Source organism: Thalassophryne amazonica, chromosome 5 (genome assembly GCF_902500255.1).
Source record: "Thalassophryne amazonica chromosome 5, fThaAma1.1, whole genome shotgun sequence".
In the NCBI taxonomy this organism is placed as follows: Eukaryota; Metazoa; Chordata; class Actinopteri; order Batrachoidiformes; family Batrachoididae; genus Thalassophryne; species Thalassophryne amazonica.
In genome coordinates, this window is record NC_047107.1 from 15,069,551 (window position 1) to 15,083,939 (window position 14,389).

At 40.4% G+C, this 14,389-nt stretch overlaps 1 protein-coding gene across 1 annotated transcript; it reads left to right on the top strand.

Moving 5' to 3' along the window:
- The first annotated feature begins 3,312 nt into the window (after window positions 1–3,312).
- Window positions 3,313–6,719, top strand: LOC117509915 (serine/threonine-protein kinase pim-2-like). The gene is made up of 4 exons (XM_034169531.1): window positions 3,313–3,534; window positions 3,664–3,733; window positions 6,303–6,476; window positions 6,628–6,719. Exons 1-4 carry the CDS (start codon window positions 3,313–3,315, stop codon window positions 6,717–6,719), a joined length of 558 nt encoding a protein of 185 aa, XP_034025422.1.
- Window positions 6,720–14,389: the final 7,670 nt, after the last annotated feature.

Consider the following 14,389-nt stretch of genomic DNA (forward strand, 5'->3'; position numbering starts at 1 on the left):
ACCATTGGCCAGAACATTGCCTTCGTGCGTTGGTTGGATGATCGACAAACCAAAAACCCAAATAAAAGAAACAGATTCCCAAACAAAAGCTAAAGAAACACACTTTAAAATATTAAATGCAATTTACCCATCCAAGGAACTTTTAAGAAACCGTTTCAACATTGATGATAATAAATGCTTCTTCTGTGAAAATGATATAGAGACAATAGACCATATTTTCTATGAATGTGACAAAACCAAAATATTTTGGAATAACTTGGATCTTTGGCTGAAGGAAAAATAGTACTTCCAGAATCTATTACCAGAGACATAATAACATTTGGAATATTATTGAAGAACAAAAATGATGAACTCTGTAGCAACCTAATCTTCTGTTTAGCCAAAATTTGTATTCATAAGCAAAGAGTGTTAAAATCACCCCCTGTCTTTAAAGTCTTTTTAAATTACTCCCATTTATATATGAAATCTCTGAAATATGTTAAAACACATGAAAACCTGTATGAAGCCTTACTCGAATTTCCCACAAATATGGACTAATCTGAATATCTGTACCCCCCTTGTAAATGTTTTTTTTTTTTTTTTTTTTTTTATTTGTATGCCTCTCTTATGTCTACTTCTGGACTTGCGATTCAATATTGCCATTCTTGTTTGTACATTAGTACATTTGTACATTGTTAAATAAAAGTAAAAAAAAAAAAATCATGGGCATGTGCAAAAACTGAAAAAAAAAAAGAAAAAAAAAGAAAAAGATTCCATTCCGGGCATGGCTGACTCTGTGGGCGGGGCCCGGGCATGGCTGACTCTGTGGGCGGGGCCCGAGCATGGCTGACTCTGTGGGCGGGGCCCGGGCATGGCTGACTCTGTGGGCGGGGCCCGGGCATGGCTGACTCTGTGGGCGGGGCCCGAGCATGGCTGACTCTGTGGGCGGGGCCCGGGCATGGCTGACTCTGTGGGATTGACTTCAAAGGGAGCGTGCATCCAGATTCATTTGTGTATTCCTCCGTCATCCCTCTGCTTCGCTCGTGCCTGCGCAAAAGAGAGGGTAAGGGGTAGAATTGGGAGTCTGCAAGTGTTTTTACTAAGAAAAGGACAACTTTATTTGCTTGAACTGATCTGGTAAGAGACACTCTTTATTTAACTCCTCTTTAAACTCACATCACTTAATCTTTAACATTCAGAAAACACGAAGTAAATTGAATTCAGTTCGTCAGAATTGTGGGTTTGTTCAACTAAAGCTATAAATTAGCTTTTTGTTTAACATCATGTTAACCTTTTGTGATGTGCGTTATTTGGAAGAAAGTCGAGGTGTAACTGACTTTAGCCCATGAACTCCCACCGCACGCCCCTCACCGCTTCTTTCACCTTCCTTTTTTTTTTTTTTTATTGTAATATTTAAAGTAAACTGTACATGAACATCAGAATACCAGGGGGGAGGCAAAGGCAAAAACAATCATATATATATATATTACATACATTTTCTGTAACACAATGAAAAAAATACAAAAGAAAATGTCTATGAGATCAAGAAATGTTGAATATGTTAAGTGACAAGCAGCTATTATGTGTAAAGATTGCTTTTTGATTTGAGCTCTTTGCTATGGAGGACAAATACTTTTCAATTTCTTTTATAACGGAAAAATTGTGTAGTTTCTTTCACCTTCTCATTGCTTCTGTGAACTCAGCAGGGCGCCTGCAGCTGCCTGCAGGGGGCGCCAATTTACCAATTCCACACGCAGTGACAAGAAAACCATTTTGCGGTGGAAATTATTATTATTATTTTTTTGTTGTTGTTGTTGTTTAGTGCTCTTGCCCACGGTGCCATCCCGCCAAAAATGGCGCCCCGGGCAGCAGAAAGTACTAAAATCCGCCACTGAGTGAGGGACCAAAAAATATAGCCCTTGAGGTCACCAAGCTGCCTCAAACCTTTGATTTGGGTGATTTCACTGAACTTGACAATTCAGTGTAACTTGTGGAATGTAATTCATTTCCATTTATGTGCTTCTGTTTTCACGTACAGGTGGTACGACACTGATTTTGTTTTTCTCTTGAATTGTATCAATTGTTGATGAAAACAGTGAAAATAAAACGTCTGGAGACATAACGATAAAAAAAAACATGTATTTTTGGGCAGAATCATTTTTGAAATCAAAAACAGTTTTCTGTGACTTTTCAATTTTTTTTTTTTAATTCATAGCTACATTTCATTGAGAAATACTACAGTTTTAACAGTAATAATTAAATGTTTAAAAATAGATAATCTGATAATGGTCCAGTCATATATAACAGAACACTCTGATAGTCTGCTGTAATATTTCTGTAGTTTCTCTTCTGTAAAATGTGCTGCATTTGTTCTTCATGTATTTGTTGACTGTTATTACGACCTTCAGTTCAGTGAAGGTTCTGAAGACGTCTTCTGGCACTGAGTATCTGTGATCTGAGTCTGTGTTGTGACAGAAATGTCATTAGACTCACTAATTGTTTAAGTTCAGCACATGCAGTCAGTAACAATGGTCCTGTTTTTGTCCCATGTGTAGAGAGAAAACCCATCATGCTGTCCCTGAAACCCAACAGCAGGAAAAGAAAGGCCTCTTCTGACACCAAGGTCATGAAGAAGAGGAGAAAACAAGGTCAGCTGATTGTTTCAAAGTGTCACTCAGGCAAATTAAAAGTAAATTTTACACATCTTTATCATTATTGATATGCGAAAAGAATTCTGAAGGAATTCTTCATTTTCTTCATTTACATCTTAATTGGCTTTGGGTAAAACACGTAAGGGGGCAAATATTCAGGGTGGAAGTGCAGCAGGAAACATCTTGCACTGTCAGAATAAGCTTTTAAAATATATTCAGTTTTCAGATTTCCTCAACAATGAATGATTTACAGCCCAATTTTGTATTTGTTTTACAAACCAAAACTGATGTATAGGAACACTGGAGCTCTTGCATTTTCTGAGTTTCCACACAACTGTTGTCCAACTAATGTGTTTCCAACTCAAATAGCCTTCAGCTACTAGGAGGAGTTTGTTCTGGGTGAAGGAGGTTATAGAAAAGTGTACAGTGGCCATCGTGTCCCAGATGGGATGGCAGTAAGTCATAAACAAACACACACATTCTCTTTGTCAGCTGGGTGATAAGTCGTGAGTTGTGTTAACTGAAGGACTTCCAGGTTGCCATCAAGCACATCCCAGTGGAGCGTGTGCAGTGGATTATTGTGGTAAGTGGCTCTGAGCATTTGACAAACTAATGTGTTTCCAAACCTTTGGAATTTGTAGAAGTAAATAGATTTTATTCCTGCTCGGCTTTGTGTTTTTAGATGACGAATGGCCAAAGAGAAAATCTTCCTCTGGAGGTCTTCCTCATACAGAAAGCTGCAGGAGGAAATCACTGTGGTGGGAGCGCTGCTGCCATTTCCCTCCTGGACTGGTACATCAAAGAGGAGGAGCTCATCCTGATTCTGGAGAGACCATCTCCTTGTTCTGACCTCTTCGACTATGTCAAAAGCAAAGGAGGTTTTCTGGAGGAGAAAGAGGCCAAGGTAAGCTTCTGGATGTGTTTGTGTCATTTCATGCCAAATGAAGGCTTTGTTATAAACCCTTCTTCCATCCTCACACCCCCTCCCCCAACTCTACACCTTTATCTGAAGTAGCGTCACTCCCACATGCAGGTGGGGTTGAGTGAACCATTTGGTTGGGTGGACATGGTGCATGTACTCCCCCATGGGGTCACACTGCTGTGTCTGTGGGGCCACGCGTTATCTTGGGGCCGTGTCTCAGTTTGGGGGCATGTGACACTGTAACTCCTCATTATCACTCACATTATCACAGATCTGTTGTTATCTTTCTCGCTCTGTGCACAGATTCAGAACTTTCCCACATACATGTGCAGATAGACATTTGTGTACCTCACATCTTCTTAACACACACAGTAACTGGTATAAAAATCATGTATATTCCTGTGATCACTGCGATCATTCTGACCACCTCCTCCACCACCTTCAAAGTGAATCAATGTTTAAATCAAAAGCCACCTCTTTCCAAACGTTATAACACAGACAACTGACTAAAACATTTTTTCCTCCCAAAATGAGACGTCCTGCGTTGACGATGACGCGCAGCTGAGCTCAGCTCAGAGGTATGGAGTGACATTCATGCCATTAATGTCTGAAAGGAAATGCTTTTGAGAAAAACTACAGATTTTGTTTATTTTTATTTACACTCAACAAAAATATAAACGCAACACTTTTGGTTTTGCTCCCATTTTGTATGAGATGAACTCAAAGATCTAAAACTTTTTCCACATACACAATATCACCATTTCCCTCAAATATTGTTCACAAACCAGTCTAAATCTGTGATAGTGAGCACTTCTCCTTTGCTGAGATAATCCATCCCACCTCACAGGTGTGCCATACCAAGATGCTGATTAGACACCATGATTAGTGCACAGGTGTGCCTTAGACTGCCCACAATAAAAGGCCACTCTGAAAGGTGCAGTTTTATCACACAGCACAATGCCACAGATGTCGCAAGATTTGAGGGAGCGTGCAATTGGCATGCTGACAGCAGGAATGTCAATCAGAGCTGTTGCTCGTGTATTGAATGTTCATGTCTCTACCATAAGCCGTCTCCAAAGGCGTTTCAGAGAATTTGGCAGTACATCCAACCAGCCTCACAACCGCAGACCACGTGTAACCACACCAGCCCAGGACCTCCACATCCAGCATGTTCACCTCCAAGATCGTCTGAGACCAGCCACTCGGACAGCTGCTGGAACAATCGGTTTGCATAACCAAAGAATTTCTGCACAAACTGTCAGAAACCGTCTCAGGGAAGCTCATCTGCATGCTCGTCGTCCTCATCGGGGTCTCGACCTGACTCCAGTTCGTCGTCGTAACCGACCTGAGTGGGCAAATGCTCACATTTGCTGGCGTTTGGCACGTTGGAGAGGTGTTCTCTTCACGGATGATGCGAAGGAGATGTGTTGCACTGCATGAGGCAAATGGTGGTCACACCAGATACTGACTGGTATCCCCCCCCAATAAAACAAAACTGCACCTTTCAGAGTGGCCTTTTATTGTGGGCAGTCCAAGGCACACCTGTGCACTAATCATGGTGTCTAATCAGCATCTTGGTATGGCACACCTGTGAGGTGGGATGGATTATCTCAGCAAAGGAGAAGTGCTCACTATCACAGATTTAGACTGGTTTGTGAACAATATTTGAGGGAAATGGTGATATTGTGTATGTGGAAAAAGTTTTAGATCTTTGAGTTCATCTCATACAAAATGGGAGCAAAACCAAAAGTGTTGCGTTTATATTTTTGTTGAGTATATGTCCAGAGATCAAGGATCCAGTGACCAATTTCATATTTATTTACTTAAAGACTCAATAAAATGTTATTGACATAGAAAACCTGTTAAGCCTACTTTTAGTACACAGAAAATTCACAGGAGGTATTGATAAGGGAATCGATAAGCAATTGGATTGATAAGCGGAATCAATAATGACATTGATATTGATAAAATCTTATCAATACCCATCCCTTATTATTTATGTTAAAATGTGTTATTTAAAAACACACCGAGATGTTTAAATGTTTTTTTTAAATATAACAAAAGATAAAAATAGAAGAATAGAAAGTTCTTTAAAAACACATTTAAAATGTTTGAAAAGGCTGTAAAATGTGTAAATGCAAAGACAGTTCCTTAAAAACACACATACTTTTAAAATGTGTTTAAGATGTGTAAAAGAATACAAAGAAACACACAAAGATGTTGAAATTGTGTGTATGTGTGTCGATTTGGGGGGGGGGGCAGCTCTTCATTTGTATGCCCTAATATCTATCTGTCGTGGAAATTTGGTGAGAATCCGTGAAGTAGTTTTGACGTAATCCTTCAATGCCTATGTAAAGTGAAATCTTGATCCGGATCACCTCCCAAATTTAATGGAGTCTTCTAAGGCCTAATATCTATCTGTGGTGGAAATATTTTCAAAATCTGTGCAGTAGTTTTGACGTAATCCTACTAATAGACAAACAGACAAATAAATAAATAAACTCTGATGATTTTCTTGCATCCTTGGCGCATTATTTCAGCCCACCCGGCTGGAAATGGTACCGGCTTTGGCTGGATGAAATAACCTGAGTCAGACTGGCGTCCCGTCTAAGGGATGTCATTGACTCTCATTAGCTTCATGCTGTTGAATCCAGAGAAAAACACTGACACCAACGGGCTTCAAGGCCCATATAGGACTGACTTTTTGTTGTGTCCATCTCACCTCATGTGTCTGTGCTCTTTTTTTGCAGGTACAGGTCCTTATGCCCCTCCAGAGGTCTTCTGGAAGAATAAATACAGGGCATGTCCGACCACCGTGTGGCAGCTGGGCGTGCTGATGTACGGCCTGCTGGAAGGAAACCAGCTGTTTCTGATAGAAAAGTTCCTTCAGAAAAACCTCAACATGGATTTAAAAGTATCCAAAAGTAAGAGATACATTTTGTTCACTGCAGTACAGTTCAACTCTGGTTTTCTGTAAATATCCTTTCTTATATAAAATGTATTTTGCCATAATTTCAGTTTTTGATGAATTACTCAGGTCTCCACATTTATCTTTCCTTTCCTGATATTTCTCAGACTGCCAGGATTTCCTGGACAAATGTCTGTGTGAATGTCCAGAGAAGCGAGCTGACTTGGAGCAGCTGATGCTTCACCCCTGGTTCCAGTGACACCCACTGCAGCACTGGGTAAGTTAGAATCATCCATAGAGGATGACGGGGGGGGGGGGGGGGCACAATCCTGCAAACTGACCCCAAAGTAGAAACTCAACCACAGTCAGTAGAAACATGGACACCCTGTGGTTGGTTGTTTTTGGGGTCAGAGGTGTGGACTGTGGTCACTGTCTCATCACTCAGCTTCATCAAATACTTTTAAACTGTTGTTCACTGATGTAAAAGTCAAAAAGATGAATTTTTATTTGATTCATATACATGAAGAATTTAAGGACAAAAACACATCTGAATTTGACACTGAAGGAATTAAAACCATTTTTATCCACAGTCGCTCCATTTTAAGAGCCCAAAAGTAATCAGACAAACTTCCATCATGACAAACATAAAACTGAAATCCCTTTGGATGTTTTCTGATTTAAATCATAAAATGGATTTTATTCACCGTCAGTTTTGTTCCTTATTATTCTCATCAGGATTCACAATATAATGTCTCCAATATGCACAAAAAGTATCTTGTATTTTAGCCAAGTGAGTTAAAATATCATAAAGAAACAATCAGTTTTGACTGAAAGTAGAAAGGAGACGACATAAAAGGGAAACAGAGAGCGAGGGACACAACTAATAGTCAAAGGTCACCAGAGGTCCCATTGAGAAGACATCTGGATAAATCTGACCTGATTTCTCATCAATGTTTTTCTTGATATCTGGTGGACGATTGAGTCAAATCTTACAGGTTGACTGCATCAGTCATCAGAATGTCAGTTCCAGTTCAGATGTTTTTATCTGTTTTTCCAGACAGAGTCAGAGGACAGATCAACATTTTATTAGATCTATATGTTATAGATTTTGTAAGTTCTCGTTTTGTTCTAATGCACTTCCCTTCTCAAGCGTCCCTGTGTTGTCTTCAGGGTCATTCAAGCGTCCGTCCAGTCAGTCTGCAGCTCCACAAAACACACCGTCCACCTCGTCCATCTGTCTCACAGATCAACATTTTATCAGAACTTTATTAGATCTATATGTTTTGGATTTTGTAAGGTCTCATTTGTTGTAATGCACTTTGAACTGTGCACATGAATGATGGAGAATCTTGTAGTTCTGGACGTTTTTTGCTTATTTGACCATAAACATGTTCATACAAACTTCACATGTCTTTTCTCCTTGTGTTGTCTTCCTTTGTCCCTGTGTTGTCTTCAGGGTCATTCAAGCGTCCGTCCAGTCAGTCTGCAGCTCCACAAAACACACCGTCCATCTGTCTCACCGCCACCGTGTCCCCTCTCAGCACTACTTCATGTCACAGTCCACTCGTCCTCAGCTCTGTCTGTCCACTTGCTGCTGATTGTCCATCTCTCCTTCTTGGCCCCTTTAAAGTAAATCAGTTTTTACTCTTTTTAAAAGTGATGTTTCTGTGCTGCTTTTGGTCTGAACTCACTGTCTGCTGGGACATGAAATGACAATGTCATGAGGTCTGATTCATTGTCTGTTGTGTGTTGAACGCTCTGCTCTTCATGATGGAAAGGCAGCACAAACTTTTTCCAGTGAAGATAAATATCTTAGCGCAGCAGATAACCTAAACAATCATTCAGCTTGCAACAAAAGCATGAAATTTGATACACATTATAAATTAACTAATGTTTATTTTCAGATATGGAGCCATCCTGGAGCTGACCTCCAATGAGCTACAGGGGTCAAAATTTAAAAATGCTTCAATCATGTTAAACTATACCACATTATTTGTCTGATCATAAAGATTCCAAAAAGGTATAGTTTGGACTATCTGACTGAATGTTATGGGGTAAAAATGGCAAAAATGGTGACAAGGGTCCCATGACCCTTACTTGGAGTAAACAGGTGCAGAAAATGGACAGATCACACTGGACCTGATCAACTGGGGAAAAAAAAACTAATTTATTTCTAGATTTTTGCTTTAATATTTGACACCAAAATGCTTATTGTCTCTTGGATTTCCTGCAGGATTTCCTTCTTGTTCTGTCGGCATCACAACTCCACACTGGACCTGCTGCTGGACAACAACTCAGCCCGTCTGTAAGGGCAGGTCCAGATCTCAGAGGCCTGAAGGCTGCACACACGGAACCACAAGAGCGACCGTCAAAGACCCACAAAACAAGAAAACAGAACAAACAAACCAAACAAGGCCAAAAACAGGTTTTCACAAGGATCCTGGAGAAAGCAAAACATGAACCAGGATAAAAAAACAACAAAAAAACTGTTGTACTTGTGAACATCACAGTAATTTGTACAATCACTATATGAATCCGGTTTGAGGAAAAATTGAAGTGACAATGAAAAGTGTAACTGTTTGCTGTGAATAAAACATTCTGTTGACAGAGTGAAGCAGCTCCAGGTACTAAAGTTTGACTGCAGATGATAAATTGTGTTTAGTTCTGGAACAGTGCTGATTTATCCAGAGGAAAGAACATTTAAAAGGAAAATATTTTCACCCTGAAGAACTTTAAATTAAATGTTACTGAAAACACTGTCAGAATGAGGTTTTTAATTCAAACCTTGAGCATTATGTTGGATGATGGGATTCGACCTTTAGTCATCAACAGTGAAGACACATAATGCAGAATGATGGACAAATTCCCCAGCAGCTGTGAACGTATCATAGATCAGAAAACTGACCAGAACAAGTTTTTGTGCTGCAATTAATAACCTAATAACCAGCATTTCAACTTGATCTGTGATCAATTGTCCTCAAAATCAAACCACTTTGTTCTTTGCTGGCCGTCAATCATGACACAGAGTTTGGGTCTAAATGGGATCAAAATTCTGAGTTCATTTGTTCTCACTCAGGACTCAAAACAACGTTCTCTCATGTACTGCAGCTGTGTGCAGAGAAGCATGATGGTCACAAACTGAACCTTTCATCAAAGAACTGTGACTGGTGCGTGTTCTTTTTTTGGTGGGGTTACGGTCAGGTGACTGAAGTTATTTGGGGGCTACAAGCCCATTAAACCCCGCCTACAGCAGCATGTGATCAGTTTGATGTCTTCTTCTTTCGGCTGTTCCTGTTCGGGGTCACCACACCAGATCATCAGTCTCCATCTCACCCTGTCCTCTGCATCTTCCTCTGTCACACCAAACACCTGCATGTCCTCCCTCACCACGTCCATAGACCTCCTCTTTGTCCTCCCTCTTCTCCTCCTGCCTGGTGTCTCCATCCTCAGCATCCTTTTTTCTATATACCCTGAGTATATCCCTCTGATATGTACAAATCCTGTCCATCCTTATCACTCCCAAAGAAAATTGCAGCATCTTCTCCAAATACATGCCAAAGTCCAGTGGAGTGGGGACATTTGACAGACACTGCGTGGACACATTTGTTCTCATGCATTTGACAGATGGTTTTATCCTAATTGTTTCACTGGACAAATTCAGACACTGATTTCAAACTTTGGTGGATTATAAAACAGCTTGTTTTTGGTCACTGGGTGCTGTTTGTGTCTCAGTGTCCTCAGCCTGAGACAGTTTTGGTTCCAAGGGGTGCAGGGAGCTCGTAGCCTTTAATATTTGCTTGAAAATCATATTTTCAGATTCTCTTCTTCTCATATTCGGTGTGAGCTGATTACAGAACTCCTATGTATGGACAGAACCAAGAGAGTCCTCCGTCTGTGTCCAAGCCCAAGAACTAAATAACTGATCTGTTAGTTATTAAAAAAAAACAAACAAAAAAAACAATGAATTCAAACATTTGTTTACAAAAATTAACAAATGTGCATTTCAAGATATTTTCATAAATAGTGTTTAAAAAAAGGGCTTTGGTCCATAAATCCACAGTTCGAAACTCCTAAGGAAGGAAGGAAAAGATTGAAAGTGAGAAGACAAAAAAGAACAAAAGAAAATAGAGAAAAAGAAAGAAAAGAACATTCAGATGTCTGGTTCTAAAAACAAAGGTCTCATGTGAGGGATTTGAACATACAACATGTGTGATCTGACTGTTTCTTCCTCTTTCTGTTGTCGGGCACCGACTCAAGATGCAGCTCATAGTGACCTTTGACCTCCATGCAGGAGAGAACAAACTGCAGGGAGAGGAGGTGCAGGAGGAGGAGCTGTGTGCTGATTTCCTGTCAGCATCTCCTCGAAGGCAGCGACGGCTTCAGAGACCATCTGAAAATAAAATAGAAATCCATCAGTGATCCTGAAACAACATGAATAATTATTATTTTATTCACGTAGAACTTTGAGGTTCAAGAATAACAAAGTGTTCACAGCAACACACACACACACACACACTCATCTTCAACCGCTTAGTCCAATTAAGGGTCGCGAGGGGCTGGAGCCTATCCCAGCAGTCACAGAGTGTGAGGCAGGGTACACCCAGGACAGGATGCCAGTCTGTCACAGGGCCACAAACAGACAAACACATTCACACACACTCGCACACCTACGGACAATTTAAAGATTCCAGTCCACCTAACCAGCATGTCTTTGGTTGTGCGAGGAAACCGGAGCACCTGGAGGAAACCCACGCAAACACGGGGAGAACATGCAAACTTCACACAGAAAGGCCACAGGCGGGAATTGAACCCATGACCTTCTCACTGTGAGGCAACAGTGCTAACCACTAAGCCACCGTGCTGCCCCCCCAAAGAAACAACAAATATGAAAGGAAAAATTGAAAGAAAAAAAAAAACAGATTAGAAACCAAAACACCAAACAGACATCAGAGTTTCTTTGTCCAGCTGAAAATTTAGTGTCATGTTCATGTGTCATTTTATGTCTCAACACAAACAAAATGTCTGTCAGACATGTGGAAAGGACGTCTACAGTCAGGTTGGGGTTAATGAAGGATCACACAGAGGTCAAAATTTAAAAATGCTCCAATCATCTTCATATATTTTCTGTTCTGCTTCATTATTGTGTTATTTGGTGAAATACATCATCTGTTGTAGAATCCAGTGGATGTTGACCTTTGCAGACCATCCATCCATCCATCCATTTTTTTTCCGCTTTATCCGGAGTCGGGTCGCGGGGGCAGCAGCTCAAGCAAAGCCGCCATTCAATATATTCAAAACTTATTTTTTAATCCAGTTTGATCAAACAATCATTTACATCACTTTTTATGCAGAAATGAAACAGATATCATTTTTGATTCTTATAAATTGACCTTTGTCATTATTTTTGCTGTTATACACAATAATGACACCATTCTCAGCTTATTTGTTTATTTATTCAGTTCTGGTTAGAGTGGGCTCGTCAGTGTAGGCAGGAACCACCATTTTAGTTCCAGGATTTATCAGCCAGTTTCAAGTTTTCAGCACCGCAGTGGCGCTGGGTAAGTACAGTGAGGAAAATAAGTATTTGAACACCCTGCAATTTGCAAGTTCTCCCCTTAGAAATAATGGAGGGGTTTGAAATTTACATCTTAGGTGCATGTCCACTGTGAGAGACAGTATTTGAAACACCTGTGAAAATCAATGTTAATATTTGGTACAGTAGCCTCAGTCTGGAGACTGGCTAGGCCACTCAGGACCTTGAAATGCTTCTTACAGAGCCCCTCCTTAGTTGCCCTGGCTGTGTGTTTGGGGCCACTGTCATGCTGGAAGACATAGCCATGACCCATCTTCAATGCTCTTACTGAGGGAAGGAGGTTGTTTGCCAAAATCTCACAATACATGACCCCATCCATCCTCCCTTCAATACGGTGCAGTCGTCCTGTCCCCTTGCAGAAGAGCACCCCCAGAGTATGATGTTTCCACCCCCATGCTTCATGGTTGGGATGGTTTTCTGGGGTTGTTCTCATCCGCTAAACATGGTAAGTGGAGTTGATTCCAAAAGCTCTATTCTGGTCTCATCTGCCACATGACCTTCTCCCATGCCTCCTCTGGATCATCCAGATGGTCACTGGTGAACTTCAAATGGGCCTGGACATGTGCTGGCTTTAGCAGGGGGGACCTTGCTGCCCTGCAGGATTTTAAACCATGACAGCATCATGTGTTACTAATGTAATCTTTGTGACTGTGGTCCCAGCTCTCTTCAGTCATTGACCAGGTCCTCCTGTGTAGTTCTGAGCTTTCTCAGAGTCATCTTTACCCCACAAAGTGAGATCTTGCATGGAATCCCAGACTGAGGGAGATTGACAGTCATCTTGTGTTTCTTCCACTTTCTAATAAATAATCATCACATTGTTGTCTTCTACCAAGCTGCTTGCCTGTTGTCCTGTAGTCCATCCCAGCCTTGTGCAAGCAGACAGTTTGTCCCTGGTGTCCTTAGACAGCTCTTTGGTCTTGGCTATGATGGACAGGTTGGAGTGTGATTGATTGAGTGTGTGAACAGGTTCTTTTATACAGGTAACAAGTTCAAACAGGTGCAATTAATACGGTAAGAGTGGCAGAATAAGAGGGTTTCTTAAAGAAAAATTAACAGGTCTGTGAGAGCCCAGAATTCTTGCTGGTTGGTAGGGTTCAATACTTATTTGCAGCAGTAACATACAAATAAATTATTAAGAAATCATACAATGTGATTTCCAATTTTTTTTTTATTTTTTTTTTTTAAGATTATTGTCTCTCACAGTGGACATGCACCTAAGATGAAAATTTCAGACCCCACCATGATTCTAAGTGGGAGAACTTGCAAAATTGCAGGGTGTTCAAATACTTAGTTTCCTCACTGTATATAAACACTGCGCATTCCCAGGATCGTGGCATCGAAGTAAGGTCAAGTCTGTCTGTAGAAATGGGAACGATTCCAGCAGTTTCTTCTTGCAAGGGGTTATCAGCAACGGGAGAGTGGAGGAGCTTCCAGCTTCAGTGTGCCGGTAAAACCCATGAAAAAGAGGAGCACCAACTCCGAGCAGAATCAGTCTACTGACAGTCGACAGCATCGTCTTACTCGGTCCACTCCCAACCTCCTGTAATTTAGTGCATGTATAAGAGATCTATAGATGAATCTTATCAGAGGCTGGCACTTCTACATGAAAATGTGTTTTTTTTTTTTTTTTTTATGGTCTAAGAAGACATATAATGCAAATAAAGCAATCTGGCACAAAATTGGACCAATTGTGCCGAATGGATTATTCTCACAAAAAGTCTCACTGAAAGCAAAATGCTTATGACTAGAGACCTGTTATTTCACACAGTTGTTTGCCAACAACATGAACAATTGTAGTGAGTAGGGAATGTCTGCTGTAAAGTATGTCCAAGCTAAATGCTTTTGACATATGCTTTTTTTTCCAAGAATAAAAACTAACATTTTTAGGCATGTTTGAAATGAGATAGGTAAAGTTGTGTAGCACTCACATGGTTCTTATACACATCTTCAGAAACTAGAGATCCAGATCTTTAAAATGAGCCATATATGTGGGAGGTAAAATATTGTTTTAGTGAGCAATGGCAAGACCATTATGCACAAGACAAAAACAGGCAGATGTTAGCAGGATCATTAAATGTTTCTGACTTTGTGTGTGAGATGCTAATAAGAAAGCATTAACTCAAGAGTTGCACTGAAAAGTGGGCCCCAAAATATCTCTTGGACTGGAACCACTACCTATCACATTCCAATATGCCAATAAGTATGAAATACGAGTATATCAAAAAGGCAAAACTTTGTGGGATATGCCTGTGTAGTAAAACCTGGCCATTTCAAATTGCAAGGCTGATTGTCTTTTAAATAACAATGCTCATCCTATACTATTCATATGAGAAACA